At 45.0% G+C, this 21,811-nt stretch overlaps 1 protein-coding gene across 3 annotated transcripts; it reads right to left on the bottom strand.

Moving 5' to 3' along the window:
- Positions 1-2,311: 2,311 nt before the first annotated feature.
- Positions 2,312-21,553, bottom strand: nmu (neuromedin U). 3 transcript variants are annotated; one of them, XM_015345405.2, is made up of 10 exons: positions 21,249-21,553; positions 12,781-12,839; positions 12,177-12,224; positions 12,010-12,069; positions 10,039-10,068; positions 9,877-9,927; positions 7,608-7,682; positions 4,851-4,904; positions 3,867-3,906; positions 2,312-2,750 (listed from the first exon to the last, which is right to left on the bottom strand). In XM_015345405.2, the coding sequence occupies exons 1-9, from the start codon at positions 21,397-21,399 to the stop codon at positions 3,871-3,873; spliced, it is 564 nt and encodes a 187-aa protein (XP_015200891.1). In that variant the 5' UTR covers positions 21,400-21,553; the 3' UTR covers positions 2,312-2,750; positions 3,867-3,870. The 3 variants fall into 3 exon arrangements, with proteins under 3 accessions (XP_015200891.1, XP_015200893.1, XP_015200892.1); XM_015345407.2 differs by lacking the exon at positions 7,608-7,682 and having other exon boundaries at positions 21,249-21,552; XM_015345406.2 differs by lacking the exon at positions 9,877-9,927 and having other exon boundaries at positions 21,249-21,552.
- Between the last annotated feature and the right edge of the window lie 258 nt (positions 21,554-21,811).

The raw sequence follows: 21,811 nt of genomic DNA, 5'->3' as shown, positions 1-21,811 counted from the left end.
TTTTATTGACTGAATTTCCATTTCAAAGGCCAAAGGGGCTTTTAGACTATAGGTTTAAAAAACCAGGCACCCCCAGAAGTAGTAGGCAATCAATTCCCCAATACGGACTATCTTTATTAACATCTCCACTTTCCATTACGACTCCCACCTTCACAGCGTTGTAAGTGGATGGGTCTGACCTCCTCAGTTTTCCAGATTGAGGAGCTTCTTTGTTATCAGGCTGGCTTCAATTTGCTCCCTTTTGCTCGTCCAAGTTGTGGCACAAACAGGTAGTCTTGGAGAGCCTCATTTGCCCTTGAGCGCTGGTCCTTTCCTCACAGGTCTCCTGCAGCCTTGCAGTCTCAGCATCGAAGAACATCAGGGAGGTTATAAAGGACAGGCCATTCCACCCATCCAGCTCTTGTAATTAGGCAGTAGTTAGTGGAAAACATGGCTGGGTCGATTGTTCCAGACTCCCACCGGTATGGGAGTGTCTCTGTTGTTATGCCCCTTCCTGATGTTCCTCTGCTTCTTGTTGGGCCACTGAGGGCCAATGACCTTGCTAAAGGTGGAGGTTCGTCCCCTCTGACCAAGCCCAGGTCTGGAGCACAACCAGAAAGCCTTTTCCAAGGGCCAAGAGACTGAATTTGTTTCCATGAATTCATAAGCGATTAAAGGATCCCATGCCTCCCTTTATTTTTCTCAGTACTGTTTTTCTGAAAAGAAGATAAAGGAGGATGTATAGTATTTGGGCATTTACTGTTTTATTTTTCAGAATTGATCAACAAAAGTGAGCAGCTGTCGTTCAATGCGTCTTAAATCTTAAACTAGACGCAACACAGCAATACACCACACCAGTGTCCAGTATTCAACAGTGCTGTTATTGTCTGGTTGAACAACAGGGGCAAATAAAAACAGCTTGCAGAGTGGAGGCATAGCTGAACCGTTTGAAAGTGCTAAGAAAGGTTGAGCGAAGACACAACAAAGTGCTTTTTATGAGAGAAAGCAGCTCTTGATGTGAAAAACCAAGCCTGGGTCTGGGGACACCACAAGTCTCTGCCTGGAGCGAAAGTATTTATTCTCATGGAGAGAGATTTTCAGATCTGCCAGTAGTCAGAGCTGCTCTTTTTCTAACGATCAGAAACATTTGGTTAAAAGTTCCCCTCTTGTTTCAAAACCTGTGATCAATTACACTTAACACACTCCCAATGCCCAGGCGTCTCTCCTTGATGCCTTCATTGCTAAGAGCTGAAACTGTGTACAAGGTGAGGAGACTCATAAATCGTAAAGGAAAATGTGATGCGTTTCCTCCTACAACTGAAGCCGAAAAAAGTGTGGCTCTTTAAATTCCAGACTTTCCACCCACAGCTTTTCTTCACCTTATCTTCCAAGCCAGGAGTCAGTGGCAATGTGTTCGCTGTGCTGTTACAGAGCGCGCCGCTGTCTCTGGCGATATATATGAATGAGTTCTGGTGGCGTCTGTCGCCACTGTACAGGCCCTGCGCTGTATCTGATGTCCAGGTCAACGCAGATTCATTCATTGGCACCAGCCCGGCACGTGACAGATTTGATATACAGTATGTAATATTTTATATACATGTGTTTTAAATGTGGTGTAGTCCATGTGAATGCGAGATATAGCATATACAGAATGATCTTGTTTGACTGCTACTGTCACAGTCGAGGTGAAGAGAATTAATATCTCCCACACTGTCGACTCTTCCTTTACACACTCATCCTCGATGTCGCTATTTAAGACGGCTTTATAACTGACACTGAAGCTTGGGAAGCTGTAGCACAACTCCTAACGCTGGCTTTTGAGTTCTCTGGAGGTCTGACTCCTGATTCCTCTAGATTGGGCTCCTGGACCTGAAAGCCCTGTTTCAGACACACTGCTGCTCCTTTCCTGTCTCTCTGAACACCGTGGCTCCACTAGTGCTGTACTGGTCTCCTTCGCTCCCTGCTACCTCTGTTTCCATCACTCCAATTATATCATTATCGCCTGCTGATGCAGCAGCTTCTGAATCTTGAAATGTGTTGCTTATAGTCCTGACATTTGTGTAGAGCCGTCGAATTATCTGCTGCTTTGATATTTGGCTCTGCAGCAGCCCCACCCCCTGGTGCTTCTACAGGTATCATGCTGAGATTGTCGCAGGTCCTGGGAAGACTTGCTCTTATAGTTTTGTGCCTGTATGTACCCCATCTCTTCGTTTTGATTTTTGACAGTCAACATATAAACACACAAGGCTTAAATGCATCTCAAATCCAGTGTCTGCGTGTGCACTCATATATGAATATCTACATGGACATATACATGCAGCACACACATATGGTATATACAGTGTGCATTTAATTTCAAACCAACTTCTGAAACCTGAAACCACGCATTCTCATGAAAAAATACAGCTGTTTACTAGGAATTGTACTGTTATAACAAAACACATTTACTGTACAGTCCTCATTGTCACAGCCATCCTGAGCACTTCTGAAGAATGAGCTTTTAGTTTACTGCCAAACCCCGATGAAAATTACACCAACAATGGAACAGTTCACGATGCTTCTTTTTTAATTTAAATAACAGATTATAGTTAAACAGCACTGTAACCAAAAAAATGTATTTATTCTCGTTTTTTTGTACATTCGAAATTGATACAGAACAAGTGTAAAGATTTTAAAGCTGGTATGGTCCTGCTCAGCTGGGATGTGCTGCGCTGGGGTGATGTTTCCCCTTTCCAGTCCCGGGTTCGAGGGGAGACCAGCGGCCCACAGTTCTGCAAGCACAGAGCATAAGTCAGAGGGCTTGTTTCCCTTCACCTTGTCTTCCACGCAGGACGGCCAGGGCTCAGTTTAATATTACAATAAAACCACGAACCACTTCATATTTTTTGTGAAGTATCTTGGACTATTTCCTTTGTTTCAACTAAACTGAGATGTCCGAAATCTCATTTATTGCACAATAAAATCTAAATGCGTATGGTGCTCTTGTTCCCTGCCCCAGGATCATCCCCTAATGTGCAATCACTCATCTTCCGGATTCAAAATAAAACTTCTTTCTCATCCCTCAGAGGAGCGAAGGATTCAACCTTCAAGCACTTCAGATCCACTACTGTGTCATCAACTTGCTAAATCATAAAGAATCCTGTGGCGACTTATAAAAACTCTCATTTAATGAGAACCCAGGAGTCCACATTAAAGCTCCTCAGAGTTTCCCATAAAACTTGCACAGTGTCTGAAGACCATCAATCAATGCAAGTCACTGTTATGTGTTTGTAAAAAGCTTTGGAATGACTATAAACCACAAAGAAAACAGCTGAGTGTTTGTTATCCAGGTAGGAAAAGTAAGGACACAGCCCTGATTTTAGTTATGTCATTATAGTTATTATATAAACATAAGAAAGGTTAGAAATGAGGCCATACTGCCCAATTAGCTCCGTGGGAGTTAGTAGATAATACATCCCAAGAACACAGCTGGGCAGCTTGCTGCAGACCCCCACAACCCTTTGCATAAAGAAGTGCAACTGTTCTTAGTGTTCACTGTACTTCTACTTAGTTACCGCTCATTCCCCTTGCTTTCACTGTCGATTCTGAAGGCATCTACTGGCTTTGCTTTGTCTATGTGTTGGAGGATTGTGAATATACTTGGAATGTATCTGATTGTCCTGGACTGATTCCAGAGCAGTAATATCTATTTTTGTAATTTAGTGATCAGAACTGAACACAGTATTCTATATCAGGTCTCACCAGTGCATTGTTTAACACACTACCTTGATTAAAATGCTACACTTTTAGCTATTTAGCCTGACATCCTGTTTGCTTTTATATCATGAGTTTATTCCTGAAACTAACAAAACGATTTGGAGTTGAACCCCGAAAGCCATCAGACATACCCCTTCAGATAAACGTAGTTGATCTTCTTCCATTCCTTGGCTGCATGTCAAAAGACAACATGTGTTACAGTCTCGCTGCTGAGCTGGGGATGTTTGTCAATATCCTACACAGACAGGGCTCGTCTTAATCAGATGGACTTGGTTTGCAGAAAGAGAAAGCAGGGGAAGGCCGCGATGAGCTTGTGTGTATGAAACATCCTGGGACTGAGAAATATCTTTTACATTTGTTCCAGCTTCTTTTCTTTGTGACACAGCTCAGATGTTTGCGGCGTGTATCTGTATTCATGTTGTAGTTGAAGGAGTTCATTACAGTTCATTCATTACATAACTCACTTGGAAGCAGAAGGCTGTACTGACAGGGGAGTAACCAGAGAAGTAGAGACCATGAGACCTGATTTGAATGCATCTTTGTGTGTGTTTTTTCACAAAGCCCTATAGAAAGGTGGAAGAGCTTAAACAAACTTTTAAAAGGTGTCCCGGAAATCACAAATCACAACACACCAAGCTCCCTGGGGAGAGAGGAGCTTCTTACTAGCTTGACACAATGCAATAATAAATAACATATAACACTCAAATTGTACTATGGAGACACAATTCTAAAATCTCAGAATTAACTATAAAAAACAGATCTGAATCTCCACTCTGCAGCTGGCTCACGGATTGATTCCAGACAGGGAATGTTCTCCCTGTGAAACACCAGGACTCTCCGAGGCTCCGGTTTGCTCCCATGTTCCCAGGATATGCCTGTGTCTACAGTGTGTTGTGTGCCAACAAAATCTATTAACACAACAGCAATAACACATACTGTACAACCAGGCATTAATAGTCTCTTTTGTAACATAAGTAAAGGTCAGGTGAGACAGTGAGTACAATCCTAACCCTACTAACACTGTCAGGAATAAGAGTGACATAAAGAAATCCATAATCAATTTCTCATTGTGCACAGCAGTTTCACTGAAAAATGTTATTTTTTAAATGTCACACCCTAAATAGGAAGTATCCTCGGCTTTGAATCCCACCAGGTCCTTGAAGATCATCCTGAAAAATACAGAGAAGGAATTCATCTTACTGGGTAAAACCAGGTGACACTCAGCTTCCTCTAATCCCACCCTGAACTCAACAGAAACCTGTGGAGTGATTAGCATACACCTGCCGTCCCACTGACGCATTTTCATAGCTGAACAAGTTTCCCTGTTGACTATGCCTCACTAATAAAAGGTATAAAACTTTTTCCGCCTCAGTTCAGGGCAGTAGTGAGCTCTTGGTGTTCCAGATTCTGGGCACATTCTGCCTTGCAGTTCGCCAGACCTGGACAGACTGGCCCATTCGCACACTGACGTGCACAGTCTGGGCGCTGGGTGCTTACGACTTCAGCTGTATCGGTAGAAACGGGCAGAGGGAAGTCATGAAATTTGGTTTGTAAAATCAGGGACTATAAGAATGCCCTCAAATGGACAAGGGCGACCTGCAGCACAGGGTGCCTTCTGGCTTGCTGGTGTGGGCAGACACAGCGCAAGCCTCCTGACCTGCTCAGAGCTCAGGGGTCCCATTGCCTTCTCCACCCAACGGCACCCCAGCGTTTTCCAGGAAGCACGTCTTTGATTAAGTCAACTAACTTTCTAAGCACTCCCTCCGTTTCACACACCCAAAGAGACTGAAGGGGAAAAAAAACATCCTGAAAAGAAATAAAACACTTCATTCTCAAAACATGTACTCAGAGAGTTGTGCATGGAATTATACACCAGTCAGGACCTACAATCAACCTCTTGGAGAAAAGGAGCTTTATTGGGCTGCTTTTCTCCAAGGGGTTGATTGTAGGTCCTGGTTTACTAATAAAGATGACACTATGTTAAAATAACAGTCTCTTTACAAACACATCCAGTTCTCCAGAGTCACACTGGGCACTGGTGAGGTTAAAATTATGTACCATCATGGGCTACCTGATAATAGGTTACGCTGATTAAAAACCAAAAATCCTCAATTACTTTACAGAAACACAAGTTTGCAGAAATTAACAACTAGGACTAAATATGTTTGTGTGTGTGGGGTCTTAAGGCTGTTACCTGGAAACAGTCTCTTCCTCTCGTAACAAGACTGGACTCAGGTTGCCATGGAGGGGCAGAGCGAGTTGTGTTTGTTTTGAACTTGCTCTGTGCTTTCCTGTTTGTGGACTAATCTTAGCTCACAGTGATGAGCGGAGTGGAAATTATTGCTAATGCAGAGGCCCCATTAACAGTGCAATAACCACAAGGCAGGCACACACTTGTGTGGGTTGCTGAAGGGCATGCAGTACTCTGCTGCTAACACTGCAGCTCTGTAACGAACAGTTCTTTCCGGACCCTATGCGGACGACACAATCCGAAGAAGTGGGGAAACACTGGGGAAACGTCATGCAGGAATACGGGGCTGAAGACAGGGGGGCGTGTCCAAGGTGCGCTGGTGCACGGGGGAGGTGTGGCCGAGGCAAACAATCCAAAAGAATAATCCTTAGAGGGTATCCAAAACACAAGAATAAGTCCAAAACCAGGAGATCCATCAGAACAAGGAATTAAAACACGAAGGCCGGGTCGGAACCGGCGGACAGGGAACGGGAACGGGAACAGAGACTAAAACCTTAACGGGACCAGGCGCTTCCAGGTCCCGGACTCGCACGATACGGAAATCAGATGCAGAGCCCGGATGAGCGTCAGCGCCTGGCTTTTAAGATGGGCTGGGAATAGGAAACAGGTGCACAGAATAAAGTCTCACGTGAAAGGGCTGGAGCACCCTTAAGGAGGGGGAACTATAATCGTGACAAGCTCCCACCTGCTGCTGCTCACACTGTAGCTCCCACCTACTGCTCACACTGCAGTGACCAGGATGTGCTAGGAATCAGGCCCTCTTCAGGTAACAGCTGCATTTACTGCCTTGAGTCTACTTGAGAAGCAGGCGTTCAGAGTCAGGGTGCACTCTGCTGATCATATAGCCAGGCTGAAGAGCAACTCAGCTACAGTATTTTCATGCAAAAATCCTGAAATCTGGTACTCGCATCTCTTAGCCACTTTCATGCTGGTCCTTGTGGTTTGTTTTACTTGTTTGTATCATCAGCGGCCTCTTGTATTTAGCAAGATTGTTAGCAAATCTTTACAGGTAATTCTGGAAAACAGTCTTGAAACACTGGCAATTACTGGAACTTCGATTTCAGTGACCTTAGAAACATTTTGTAAAAGTGACAATTGGAGCTCACTGTACCTATCAAAATGTCCTGTACTGTTGAAAGTCTTCTCACTTTTTTAAATACCGTATAAATAATAATGCAATACCCACAAGAGGCAAACTTGTCCTATTATTTTTTAAGAAACAAATAGGTTATTTCTGCAGCAGAGGATTAAATGGACTTAATTTAAGTTGGCACAGATGTGGTACAGTAGATGACAATTTTGTGTTGAACGAATGACAAACAGTTCCAGTCAAAAATGTATTTATAGCTGCAAATTGTTTATCTCGAGCATTCAAAACCTTTAAAATGATCATGTAGACAAATTCAGTCGTGAAAAGCAATCCATCCCAGGAATGGAGCATGAAGCCGACCTAAACCCCGTGTCTGAGCGACTCTCCCTAGGGGGTCTGAGAAGCGAGCTGCTGTGATGTGTCCGAACGCAAGCGCATGCGGCGCCGGTGAAGAAACATGAGTGCGGCCCGCCGGCGGGGCTGTGAGGGAGGCGGTAGGAATGGAAGCATGCGGAAGGTTACTGTACATACGTCACTGCGGAACCTCCTCAGTCTTCTCGCATGGAGCTGGGGAACAAGTTGCAGCAAAGGATGCAGCACAGAGGACTGAGAGACATGAACAGACACGTGATAAACAATGGACCGCTGCCCGAGAGATGGCGGCACATCTCCCTGCGCGCCACAGGAACAGTACAGAGAACAGAAGGCAGGGCAACAGGGTATCGTCTTCCTCATACTCAGACTGGACAGATGCACAGGCTGATGGCTTTCAGTACCAACCAAGAACACCTCCAGGGTGTCTCTGCATCCAGTGCATGAACACAGCAGAGAGAGCTAGAAAATGTAACTGAGGCACATCGTGTTCATGCACCGGACATGAAAGGGCAAGTTTCTTTGCAATTGATGTATTTTTAACACCTTCAGTAACTGTGAGCACTCGACAGGCACCAGGCACCTTGGAAGATGCAGCTCTAGAGTGGTTTTAGTAATCAAGCTGGGTTGAAGCAGATGAATGGTGAAATGGTTCTTCCGTGAAGTACAATGTTCACAAGCAAGATACGGCATGACTATAACATTTTCTGAAAATTAAAGAAGTTCTTTATCCTCAGAAAATGTGATTGTATTTCAGATTCTTCCAATTTCCAGCTGTACTGTCAGATTTCCTTCTCTGCTCCTGTTGCACTGTCCTCCAATTCCTCAGCAATTCTAACCAGGTATCGGCTGCTGGCCGAGGGGTCTCAGTTAACTCCTACTCTAAACTCCTGATTGATTAAGGTTCATTTGGTTTCAGCATCGTTAAGCAGGTTCCATCAGGACTCTGCTGATGTTGTGGAGCAACATCAATATGCAGAAACAAATTCGCATTTCATCCATCTGCTCTAGCGCTCTGATGAATTTCAGCAGAATGCCTTGGGCAAAACTGAAATGGTGTTTTTAACCCTATAGTAATAATGACAAAATGTTCAGCTGCACATGAGGGCCTCAGGACACCTCCTTGGACCTTACACAGCCTGCCTATCTTCTGATCCTTTCTAAGGGGCACATGGCATGCAGGCAAGGGAGAAGGAACTCCTCCTCCAGTTCCTCATGGCATCTGCTGACATCGTAGAAAGAACACCTTGACCCTTTCATGTTGCCGGTCCGTGTCCCAGCATGCGGACTCCAGGCATGCAGCTGGCGAACTCGTGCTGGGGGGGTGGGCTGCGTGGAGCAGGGGGCAGAGCGGGGACACAGTGGGGACACGGGGAGGGAGAGAGAAGCAGTCTGGGCGAGCAGGGACAGCACACAGGAAGAAAGCAGTAAAGAGGGGTGCAGGGAGCGATTGACAGAGATGCAGTGACCGGCCTTGGACTGTGGCGTTAGGGTTTGTATGGATGTGTTGCAGGGTTTAAAATGTTGGGCTGGACTGACATGGTCATGACTGGTTTTTAATGTATGTGCTGACTGTAGAGGATTTCTCCAAAGACTGTTGCCACAGGTGACCCACGTGCAGCTGTACTGCTGACGATATCAGGTGAGGTCTAGCGGATATCAGAAGCACCCTGATAAAGGCTGGCCTTCTGTTGCTTCACTCTAAAACTACACTTTGTGCTTCTCAATGAAGGTACTAAGTGGGGTTTTGTATCATTACTTAGCAGTATCATGAAAACATAGAGTGACAGAAATATGAAAAAAGATGGACTGTTTCCTTGGAGACCATACTCCTTTTAACATTAAGATGTTGTTCATTAATATAAATACGTACTGATGTCCCCGCAAAGACAATCTGCCAACAGTGAGTTGCTATTTCTACCAGTTCTCAAACTAACGTTTCTATTTTCAAATAAAGCACTGCCGTTAAATTAAAAACAAACAATGTGGCACTGCTTGAGTGTGCAGTGAGTTGTGTTTGTTCTGCTTGGCTGTGCAGGGAGGTGTGTGTGTTCTGCTTGGCTGTGCAGGGAGGTGTGTGTGTTCTGCTTGGCTGTGCAGGGAGGTGTGTGTGTTCTGTTTGGCTGTGCAGGGAGGTGTGTTTGTTCCGTTTGGCTGTGCAGGGAGGTGTGTTTGTTCCGTTTGGCTGTGCAGGGAGGTGTGTCTGTTCTGTTTGGCTGTGCAGGGAGGTGTGTGTGTTCTGTTTGGCTGTGCAGGTAGGTGTGTGTGTTCTGTTTGGCTGTGCAGGTAGGTGTGTGTGTTCTGTTTGGTTGTGCAGGGAGGTGTGTCTGTTCTGTCCTTTCTGGTTTGCAGATGTTGTAGAAAAAGCTACAGGGCTTTCTATGTAAGCGGACACACAATCCAAGAGAGCACGGGCTTAGCAACTTACCGCAGGGTCAGAGCTGCCTGAGTTGTGGCTCTTTGTGTAATGAAATAAGAACTGCACAAAAAAGTTGATATGTTTTTTTTTTTTTACCAAGGTGCCTACACAGATGTACATTTTCACTTAACTCATAATGGAAGATTTTGGAATGCCTCTGATGTTGCTTACCCTTTTACTCTGCTCCTTTGCTCGTACATCCTGTAAACAAAAGGAAAGGAATATGGGCTCAGGTGTTTCCAAATGCTTTTCACTTAAACCAGTGGACAACAACAACTTTTGCTCATGCAGGCACATAACAGCACACCTACTGTATGAGCAAACTATATAAGCTTTGCCTGCACCTATACTGTATATGCCTTGTAAAAGTAGCTTCTCAAAGTGCTTTACAATAAGAAATAAAACTCTCAGGGAGGCTAGAGCTCTAAGAACGCTTGATCTCAATGTAATTAGTTAATTCAGACTTTAATACAGCTATTTGTTATTTGTGATTAGATTGTATGAGATCACTTTCAGAGGCACTATATAAGACTATGTAAAAGTTTAATTATCACTATCATCACCACGTACTATGTGTTGTTTGATAGAGCTGTCGTTCACTCTGTCCTAAATATTAATTGTTAAACTGTGAAACAAGGACACTATGATGAAGATGGTTTATGCCAAACCTAGTTGTGTTTAGAATTGGAGTGCTAGCCAGATTCACCATAAAATCACAATCACAGATTACTTCAAAGGCAAATTACTATCTTGGGTCATGAGAAGTTGATTAGTCAGTCTGTGAGTCACAAAGGAACTCATTAAATTACCAGTTGAGAAATAAGAACAGAATGGAAAATCACCAGGGGTTTGTGAGATTATAGAAAAGATTGTGACCAAATAGAATCAAATTCTGTCTCAAAGCAGTTGGTCAATGAGTGCTACTAAGTCAAAATAAACACGTTTTGGACTTTCTTTACCAATGACATGGTAATTTCATAGCCTTTCGGTCTTGAAGAAATCACTTAATTTGATTAAACAATAATGATCCTCCAGGATATTGTTCTGGGAGAAAAATCCACTAAATCGGTTGAAATCAAAGCCGAGAAACAGCAGGAATCTCAGAGCGATCCTGTCCTCCGTCGCTCAAAGGTTTATGATGTTAAAATGAAATAAAGTACCAATAATTCCTGTCTAGAGAACGTTTCTAGATTATAGGCATCTTTCCTCCTGTTACATGTGATCTGAAAGAGTCTCTGTTCATTTTCCTGCCTTGATTAATTGCCAAGCTCATAAACCCTCTGAGACATATAACTGAAAATACAGGAAAAGCCAATGAACACTGAGCCATGGCCTTTTGCCCTCTTGGTCAAGCATTATTCTGCAACAATAATATATATAATATATATATATCATTTACAGCATACTTCCAACTTAATTTCCACCAATTTACCTCTGAGAATGGCCTTCAGATGTCAATTTACAGAAGATAAGTTAGTTAAAACAGAGAGACACCAGCTCGTCTCTCACATCTGGGGAACAGGAGATTCAGCCATTGCTGATAAGTGGTTCTCCACTCAGGTCTGATGGAAGTGTAGGAAGAGGAGAATTTCCATCTCTGAACCTTTGATCATCTCGGACGTCCTCATGGGTGTGGACAGCCCACGCGCTGCCACCCTTGTGTACAGAGTCTCCCTGCTTCAGCCTTTTTCTTACAGGAAGGTGTGCCCTTCGAATCACAGGTGTGAACAGGTACCCATCACACCTGCCGCACATCAGCCACACAGCAGGACATGAATCAATAAATCCATCTGCTGCTCTTTCTTTTAGATTTTTGGTATAATTGTCCCGCACGTAAACAGTTTAGGACAGTCAAGCAGGTAAAGGAGAGGTGTTTTTTCCTGTGGAGCCTTCCTGTTTGCATTCTTTTAACACAGCTGGTATCATTGTCTGAGCAATGGCAGACAGCTCCCTGTCTCATTTACCCTGACTGTCCTGTATCTCCTGCTGTGGTCAACCTGCGAGTGCTGGTCAGTTGATATTTCTGACTGCTGCTCTGTAGACAGATTTACCAATCTCCCTCCCTGGATATCCCATGGCAACGCACTCTTGGAAGGAAAGGAAAGCATGCCTGCAGTTCTTTTGGAAGGATGCTGTCCCTACCTGAGACTTGTGTACGATCCCCATGACTGAGTAGCAAAGTTCTTCCAGGACGCTGGGCGCCTAGCAACAAGACACAGAGCATGAGGAGGGGTTCAGCACATTCAACTTCACTGACTTCACTGCAAACTGCTCACAATTTTCTAGAACCAGACCCAGATGCCACTCACCTGAGACTGAAGGTCAGCAGAGAGGTAAGAGGAACAGAGGTCATCTATCTACAGAAGGAATCGCATGTTTTTAAAGTTCTCGGGACGAGTACAAAGGATGCAATTTTAGTCCTGTGGATAGTCTGGTTCTCTGTACAGAATGATCTGGCCCTTCATTCACTGTAATTAATATCTGTTTGGAACAATTAGGAAAAATTTAACTTCACTACGGATCCCTTTCATTTCTCAAAAAATAGGAATGTATTGTGCCCATACTTGTGATGAGATTAGTTTAGTGTGTGAAGGAAGTAGACTTTCTTTACTATGCTGGTAGGAGCAAACTCCCCCCGGGAGTCCTCAAGGGGTCTCTGCAATACATTGCAAATGCTCTTATAAACACTGCCTATAATCTTGCTTAAGTGTTTATTAGAATTGCACTAATATAAATGTATCATAACATATAAAATCTAGATGCATAATAGGTATTTTATATTATACAGTATATCTAATACATGGGTAATTAACAAGTGCCCTTATTGCAGAATACATACAGCACATATGATTATGGGAAGCCCTCAACAGCCAAGTGCCCCAGCAGAGAGCACTGTGGCAGCGCCGCCCTCACCTCGCTCCACAGCTGGAGCTCCTGGTCTGCCTGTGGTCCCTGCAGCAGGGCCGGAGCACCTTGAGAGACACAACCGACAGCAGACACAGGGGCATCGTGAGTCCACATGAACAAGGGGCCTCCTCACGAGCTGCATCACCGATCTTTTACTCCAAATACCTCCTCGACCTGAAACAGGGCCATTCATCCCCAAGAATCCCAAGCCCAGTGCAAAACGGGGGGCGGGGATCCCTCTACATCATGCACAGCGGGCTGGGTGAAGAAGGGAGAAAGAGGGGATTTCAGGAAGGCCAGACTGCACGGAATCTGCTCATGACTCAGCTCTTCCAGATCCCAAACCCCCACTCTTACAGACAGTGCCATGGGAGCTTGTCCTCATGACATTATCTGGTCAGTTCTGGTGCTGGAGGAAGAGCCCCACTTATTGATCGAGGTGACAGATCCCCCTTAGAAGGCAGGGTTGCAGAGGAACTATTTCACCCCACAGCTCCCAGCTGGCCCGCCCACCAGGTGTGAGCCTGGTCAGGACCTGGATGGGAGACTCCTGAGAGAGCTGAGGCTGCTGCTAGAAGAGGTGTTAGTGGGGCCAGTAGGGGTCGCTCACCCTGCGGTCTGTGTGGGTCCTAATGCCCCAGTATAGTGACGGGGACACTGTACTGTAAACAGGCGCCGTCCTTCGGATGAGACGTAAAACCGAGGTCCTGACTCTCTGTGGTCATTAGAAATCCCAGAGAGTTTCTCGAAAAGAGTAGGGGTGTTACCCTGGTGTCCTGGTCAAATTTCCCCCAGTACTTTACCCATCATGGCCTCCTAATAATCCCCATCTCTGAACTGGCTTCATCACTCTGCTCTCCTCCCCACTGAGAGCTGGTGTGTGGGGAGCAGACTGGAGCATCATCCAACTGCTGGTGGAGGGGATCCCCATTACCTGTAAAGAGCTTCGAGTGGAGTGTCCAGAAGAGTGCTTTAGAAGTGAAGGAATTGTTCATTGTTATTATTAACTGCCCCTTATTAAAGGAGTCAGACAGCGAACGGACCACCCTGATGTTATGAAACCTTCCCAGCCCAAAGCTAGCCCGTTAAACAGACAGTAAGAGTGGAAATAATAATAATAATAATAATAATAATAATTGCTTACACTTATATAGCGCTACTCTGGACACTCCACTCAAAGCGCTTTACAGGTAATGGGGATCCCCTCCACCACCCCCTGTATGCAGCCCCACCTGGATGATTCACCAGTACTCTCCCCAGACCCCAGCTCTTTGTAAGTTTTGGTGTTTTCTCTGACACAAATCATTCACCCATCACACTACTGGCCTCTACTAAATAACCAGATTTTTCAATTAACAACATACACCCCATTTTTGGCAGTTGTTTCTTTATTCTTTGTTATCAAAAGGCTTTTGCCTTGCCAGTCCTCGCCAGTGGACTTATTATTCCCTTAAGAGCTGATGTTGCACATTCTGCTGCCTTAGGCTGCACAGGCTTGCCTGTTCCTCAGGGTTTTTAAGGATTGCTTGCAGGATTAATCTTTCTGCTCTTGCCGATATGTGAAATTGTCTCCTAGATCTGATTAGAGCCCTGCTGCTGTCCCCCTGCTCAATAATAGATCTCCCTGCACATCTGAGGCTTTTCATTGCCTTCTGCCTGTAATTTAATTTATTTTATAGTAACTTCATCAATTTTTTGACAACTGTGTGTCTTTCTCTTCCCATTGTAAAATCAATGAGCGTGCTGTTCACAGACTCTTCATGAGTTGAAAATAAACTGCACTGTGGTTTTCCCAGCTATTAGAGTGCAAGGGACCGGACAATCAGAGGGCAGGACAGTGGCGCAGTGGTCAGCATTCCTGCCTCGCAGTGTTGGGGCCCTGAGTTCAATACCTGAGGTCCTGTCTGTGTGGGGTTTGTATGTTCTCCCTGTGTTTGCATGCGTTTCCTCCCAGTGCTCTGGTTTCCTACTGGTTTCCTACTTAGCTTCTGGGAAAACTGCCCTTGGACTGAGTGTGTGTGCACATTTGCAGCTGTCTGCCCTGCCATAGAATGGTGTCCCCTCCACGGTGTACCCCGCCCTGGGCCTGTTGCTTGCTGGGATAGGCTCCAGCTTCCCCGCCACCCTGAATTGGACAAAGCGGTGCTGGATGACGGATGGATGGAAGATTAATGGTTTACATCCCCAGATATCTGCACATGATATCGCCATCCAGAGCACATGCATGGAGATCTTGTGAAAACACAAGCGGAAGCTCCCGGGAAGGGACGTTTTGAGAGTACCGAACAATCTGCCCAGCCCAGTAATACAATGTTACATTACGTCCACCCCTGTCATCAACAGCGATTGATGGGAAATCCATCAGCGACTGCTCCTCGGCCTCGACAGTTCAAGGCCCTGAGCATGGAGGACGGCGTCTGCTGGCCACATGGCCACACCCACATCATGCCTTGTGACGGAGAATCCCCAGGTCAGGGTGGCTGAAGCACTCCACACTGGGTGATAAACAATGCCTACATCGAATGGGACAGTGCACAGATACACACAGACACTGACTACCTCATTACTGATCTGACTACAAACAGAACACACTGTGCTCACAGACAGCTGACAATATCCAGTGCTCCAGACACATAACCCCATCTACACATTTTGACACGCCATTCGACTCACAATATAACCAGTGGGCTATTCACCATCTGAGGAGGTGTCCTCCAGTGTCCTCTAGTGGCGGCACTCTGGTCATTACAGCCCCCTCACAGGTCTCTAGTGAGGTGACATCTGGTGTCATACTGTAGTACATCTGGCCCTGTAATCAGCAGTGATGGTAAACCAATCTAAACCAAACCGTCATCATCAAGGTCATTACGGCTTTATTGGATATGAGTGTCACTTTTTAGTCATTCTTCTCCAGCCCTTCTGCGAAGCACATCAGATAGAGAAGCACGAGGCCAAATGTGGAAATCCAGGGAGGTCTTTAGTCAGGACACTGAGAGATAGATGGATAGATGGATAGACGAAGTGCCACAGGATCTTCACTGACCAAGATGAGACCTCCTTTGGCATCTCATCTGAAGGACAGCGCCTCCTACAGCAGTGCTCCCAGTACTGGGTATTGGAGGACACTGGTGCTGGCAGCTCCAGTCCAGAGAGCCGCCCCCCCTGCTGGTCCACCAGCGCGCGACTCGGACAGTGTGGCAAGTAAGTCTGACGTCCCATGGCTGAGAAACTTAACTGCCAGCGAGTCCCCTGAAGCCGACACACAGAATACATCAACAGGTGTACAACATTGCACATTTTCTATCCCACGAGATGGCTGATTCACAAGAAGTAATTTCTGGGAGGCGAGGAGAAGGGGAAGGAGCAGGTGAGATACCGCTGAGTATGAGTGGCAGAGAACCCTGAGCATGGCCATCGCTGCTGGAGAGGAGGAGATGCTACCAGGGCAAGTACGCAGGGCAGCGCCAGGGAAAAGGAACAGGTAAAGGTTTATTCCAGCTGAAAGGAGAAGAAAGGAAACACAATGTTTCGGCTGTGGAGCCTTCTTCGGGTGTGGAGGAATTAATCTAATAGCATTCAGTATTTTGAAGATGCTTCACTTTGTACAAAGAAACATCCACACCTGAAGAAAGCTCCACAGCCGAAATGGTTATTTCTGTTCTTCTCCTTTCAGCAGGAATAAACCTTTACTCGTTCCTTTGCAGCCTACGCATGCTGACGCAGCTGCCCACCTGAACTATTGCAGGGAAAAGACTCTCTGCAGCTCTGTCAGTATGTTCGTACAGATCAGTAGTTTCTGTTACAATAGTTTCCCAGGTGTCTAGCAGCAAGGGTTGATGAGACAAATGTTGGCTTCTTTTGTCCAGCTGTGTAAATGCATGCAAATGAAAGCTGATTTGGACTGAAATGTCAAACAGTCAAACAGATTCATTATATGAATAATACTTTCTCTCAGGTATTCCCGGCTAGCGCAGTCAGTAAAGCAGGAAACTCTGAAATTCAGGATTCACATTATGAATCTTTGCCGGCATGAAACAGAGGACACAAGTGGAAACTATAACTTCTACAAAAACTAAGGACAGGAGGTACCCTGTGGTTGAAGATAAAACCCTGGTTTCTTTCAAGACACATCTGGATGAGGTCCTGAGGTCAATTAGCTTCTAAACTTCAGATAAGCTGGATGGGCAAAATGACTTCCTCTTGGTTGCAACTTATGTTCGTATTTTTTGAGAAAAGTTTTTTCTTATAATACATTGGTCCCATGGCACACACAAGAAAGCACCACATGGCAGTTTTCAGCAGCTGTCAGGCTGACAGTATTCCTGTCTGTCAGATGAATACGAAGACGTTCAGTAAGAATCAGCTTCAGCGTTCAGCTTTTCTGAGCACACTGAGGGTCCTGGGACGTGGGCTTGTTGTAGGGTTTCTGCACAGAATGGCTGGAGATGAAGAATGTGCCCACAAGCCAGAGCCTGACATGTCTAGGCAGTGTTCTGAGAAATTGGCTCTTAACACGGAGGAGATGCTGCACACTTTGTCTGTTCGAGTTCTGACACAGAGGTTCAAACTGCGAACTGTCACCAGTCTAATTAAATCTCGTTTTCAACGTCCGAAACTCTCTGTGCAGGTCAAAGACGATCACCTTGCCTTTACAAAATAAGATGTTTCTTTGTACAAATTGAAGCATCTTCAAAATACTGAATGCTATTGTGTTTATTCTGCATCTGAGAATCTCTGTGGAGATGAGCGTTGTTTGTGTTTCGTGAAGCAATTTTTACCGACTGTGATGATTGCAACTGATGAATAAATAAGTCAAACAATCCAGTAAGCATATACTGTATATTTTTCTCAGATAATAGCTTGTTTTTGGGCTGAAACAATGTATTTGCGATTTATTCGGATATTCAGCGATAACGGACACCCTTTCCTCTCTATTAGTCTGTTAAACTGAGGGTACACGGTGTGCATTAGATACATTACACCTGTGACAGTGGAGCACACCTCCCACTGCACTGCCCACTCCGCGGCGCGTGGGAATGTGCAGGTTCCACACCTGACGCCAATCAGCGCTGCGCTTTAAGATCCCCTCGCGCTCGCACACGGCGTTCACGTCTCTCCTACCGGCGACACAAACCACTCTCTCCCATCGGAGGAAGAGTTCTCTCCTGTACCAGACAGGAACTGTACCAACCGAACCTTCTGCAGGCGACTACACACCGGCACACCGCAGGGAAGACAACACGCGCTCTGCCGGTGTTCAGGCAGTCTCCTAACACTACCGACACTCACACACACCGGATTTGCATCTCATAAAAGAAAAGCAGAGAAAGAAATACATAAACTAGTGATAGTTAAATGCATATAGTCACTTATTACAGAGCCTAGGTTTTCCACAAAAAAAACATTGAACGTGTTTAGATAGGTCTGAAAAGATTGGAGTATCTTGAACTGCCATGAACTCTCCCACTGTAGCACAAACCGGCTGAGTGTTAGATTAGACTCCGTGCCCCTGTGGACAAAGTGATACTGTGTTCCTCCGTCCTGACACCCTGACGCTGGGCTCCCCCCCTGCTGATAGTCACTTAGTTTACTGGTTGCTTCCTCCTCTTAGCGCATCTCAGTCTCGTCTTGTGTCCTGTTGCTTTACGAATCATGAGTCTTAAAGGAAACAGAACTGGAACAACATTTCTGTCCAATTCCTAAAATCGGATATAAACCATATACAGAATATCAGAATTTAAAGCTCGAAACGGATTAATACCTGCAATGCCTGTAGTGTATAATCTTTAAATTTCAAATTATTATTAATAATATTATCATTTTTAGTCATTCTAGAGCTTTATCACAAAGTCAAAAGCTTCTTCTGAAGATATGATACCATTTCGGTAACATTGTGTGAAGGATATAATAAGAATAATTAATAATAATAATAATAATTGATTACACTTATATAGCGCTCTACTGGACACTCCACTCACAGTGCTTTACAGGTAATGGGGATCCCCTCCACCACCACCAGTGTGCAGCCCCACCTGGATGCTGCACATTGGTAATATGAATGTTTCTTACTGTTTCCTGTTACTGGCAATCTGTGAACCACCCTCTTCATAAATCGGCACAATGTTTGTTTTAAGATAAAAGTAATTAAAATTTAAGTTTGCAAAATACAGATGATTATTGAACTCCAGCCTTAAATAGCCTTGCGAGGGATGTGACCAGGTTAACATTAGCAACTTTAATCAGTAGCGCCAACAGCCAAGCAGAGACAAACACCTTCATGAACACAACTGGACAACCTGCATACAGTTCAGAAATCAGCTAGAATAACTCCCCACAACCTCTTAGTTTTTGCAGAAATCCCTGTTTGGGAACACTTCATTCTTTAAAAAGAAAAGCTGGTTCATGCTTTTCTTTCAAGACGAGAAAATGATCTAGCGGCTTGCTACATCGGAATCCTTACCAGACTGCAACATGTCCAAACTCTTCTGTCTGTATTTTATCAAGGTCTGGCTCTCACGAGGATACAGAATGTCCAATTTTTATCTGACACATCTATATTTCACATATCTGGGCAGGTTCTGGAACTTGAAAGTGCAGATTTTGAAACTATCAGAAGTGTAGATTTGGAAAAGATCATTAAAATCGTTCGACATGTTCATGACCGATTGTAACAAACGTCAATCGTGACGGATTTTACTTAAAAACGGTAATTAATAAGAAGACCTGTAATGATGTGTTTACAGTATCGCAAAATAAAAGTCCCACGATTGTCCTTCAATGTAATTTAATACATTTGAGGTTTTCTAAACAGGTTTTGTTTTATTACATAAATGAATGTCAGATATACAGTAAATGGGATGTTCTGTTAGACTCCTGTTTGGCATCTTTACATTGGTTTCCACGGAACATCATAATGGATGACCATGACTTCTGACACACAGGACTCTCTGAATGTTCAAGCTCTTATTGAGGAAAACTGTAACCCTGAGCCCCTCACGCCTGCTCTGAACTTGAATGAAACTTTGTATGTTGACCAAGGACTGAATAACATCAGTTTTTTATTGGGACGTCCGTGTTGTGGCTCGCGGCACCGATACGTACAGTATACAGACTTCGACAAGTACAAAGTACGATTAAAATCACACTTAACAATTTTTTTTAATCTGTCTTTTCTAAATCTGTTCGTTGAGCTTTGCCTATCTGTTTCTTTGCATCTGTATTGCATGCCCTACTGCGCATCGTGCGATTATATTCTGAAGGGCGCTTTAGAAGTACAGTGTTAATGTACCCCTGTTTCTACAGCTCGCCTGTGAACTGTCGGTCATCACCTCGACTGGTGTCTCATCCGCGCTCGACCTTGGTCTCAACCCGCCCGCTCGCCGCTCACTGCCCCGGCTCCGACACACGCTGTGAACCGTTTCTCCGTGACGTGAGGCTACGGCTGTTTCCAGGGTTGTAACAATGGCAGATAGTATTTTTTAAAAAAGACACAGTGGTTAAAGAAACTTTTTTTTTTAATAAATAAAACAGCGCGGTTTTCCCTACTTAAGCCACTGTTAGGCACCACTCACTTTACTGCTTAGCTACAGTACTTCTGTTCCCGCGCCACAGCTAGTAACAGAAGCGGAATATTTAGTACAGACATACCAAGTCGCACAATTTGTGTACAACAAAAGTACAACAAATACACTGGCATGCGGATATGTCAGTCTCAACACAACATTGCGGCGTTTCTGACTGAACGCAGTTCATGCTGCCTCTTTTGGTTGTAAAGAGATCTCGTCTGAAGACCGCCTGTGCGCCTTACAAACTTTACTGCCTGTTTTTTTCTTTATTCATGTAAACAAGATTTTCTGTGACACTTCTGAAATTGTACATCAAGGAATTTGGCTGCATTAGAAACCATTAGAGACCAGTTGCGCCGAAATCGAAAATGAGATCGCTGACAGAGAACACACTTTACTTCTGAGAATTAATCTGTGCACGTACAGAGTAGCTCTGATAGAGGTGGTTTTCTATTCTCAACGGTTACAATTTGTTATTGGACGTTATCTTTCTGTGTCCCCATCAATCTAGATTCACAAACGCGAAAAAAATGTAGGGTTATACATGCATTATTACTAATACTCTTTGAACTCACTGATTTCACTTTTGAAGAGAGCAAGCGAAAAACTTCAGGTATCGCATTTCAAGGTGCTTTTTAAATTCTGCAAAGCTTAAGAATGATACGACAACAATGCTGATATTTGCGCTAAGAAGCGCAGGAGGTGAACAGCTCCCGGGAAAAAAGGAAATGGGTCTTGATCACTCTGAGGTAACGCTTTAACTATTTTGTGCCCGCCAAATACGTCTTTTTCCGCGATCACCAAATAACGCGCGTCCTTTAAGTCCGAACTTCACAGCATCCTAAACACACAAACACACACAAACTTCACAGTGCTTCAGCGCAGTGGGAAAGCAGTCCTGAAACTTACTTCTGCAGGCGGGGAGAGCCAGCAGCAGGACGGCCAGGGTCAGGACGGCGGCGCAGTGGGGCTGCCTGCCGGCGCCGGCTCTGGCTCCGCACCCGGCTGTACAGCTACCGGGCGCAGGCTGGTGCGGGCACGGAGCTGGCTTCATCGGCATGGTCGCTGGCGAGGAGATACTCTGCAGTCGGCGGCGGGCTCCCCTATCTTGTTCCCGAAGGCTCTGAGAGTCCCCCCTCACTATCGGAACAGTTTTAAAGCTGCCTGGCCACACCTTTCCCGCGTCAGCAGAAGCGCGCACGCAGAGCCCTCGGGGGTCCGGCACCACGGCGACCTGCGTCGCACCTGCAACCCCCGGCTTCTTTGACGCCCATGCGTCGCACTTCCTGCCGATGTCTCTTCCCTGGCGGTTACATTCAGATACTCATTCGGTATTTTGGGGGAAGTCAGTCAAACAAGGCAGGCACAAGGCAGTCTCTCTGCTGAAAGTATGACGAGTGTTTTAGAGCCGAGTGTTTCTGTTCAGGCGTTTTATTAAATAAAGATGTAACCAAGTCCATTAAGATAAGATC

The sequence above is a fragment of the Lepisosteus oculatus genome, chromosome 1 (genome assembly GCF_040954835.1).
Source record: "Lepisosteus oculatus isolate fLepOcu1 chromosome 1, fLepOcu1.hap2, whole genome shotgun sequence".
Taxonomy (NCBI): domain Eukaryota; kingdom Metazoa; phylum Chordata; class Actinopteri; order Semionotiformes; family Lepisosteidae; genus Lepisosteus; species Lepisosteus oculatus.
Note: the sequence above shows the minus strand (reverse complement) of the source record. Positions and strands in the feature narration are given on the sequence as shown.

Bases quoted from the DNA above. Each gene is read 5' to 3' on its own strand.
- nmu (XM_015345405.2), bottom strand. From the start codon at position 21,399: ATGCCGATGAAGCCAGCTCCGTGCCCGCACCAGCCTGCGCCCGGTAGC. The intron at 12,840-21,248 runs GTAAGTTTCAGG...GTGTCTCTCAAG, and splicing joins GGCTCTCCCCGCCTGCAGAA to GTGCTCCGGCCCTGCTGCAG. The intron at 3,907-4,850 runs GTGTGACATTTA...TTTGACATGCAG, and splicing joins GAGGATACTTCCTATTTAGG to CCAAGGAATGGAAGAAGATC.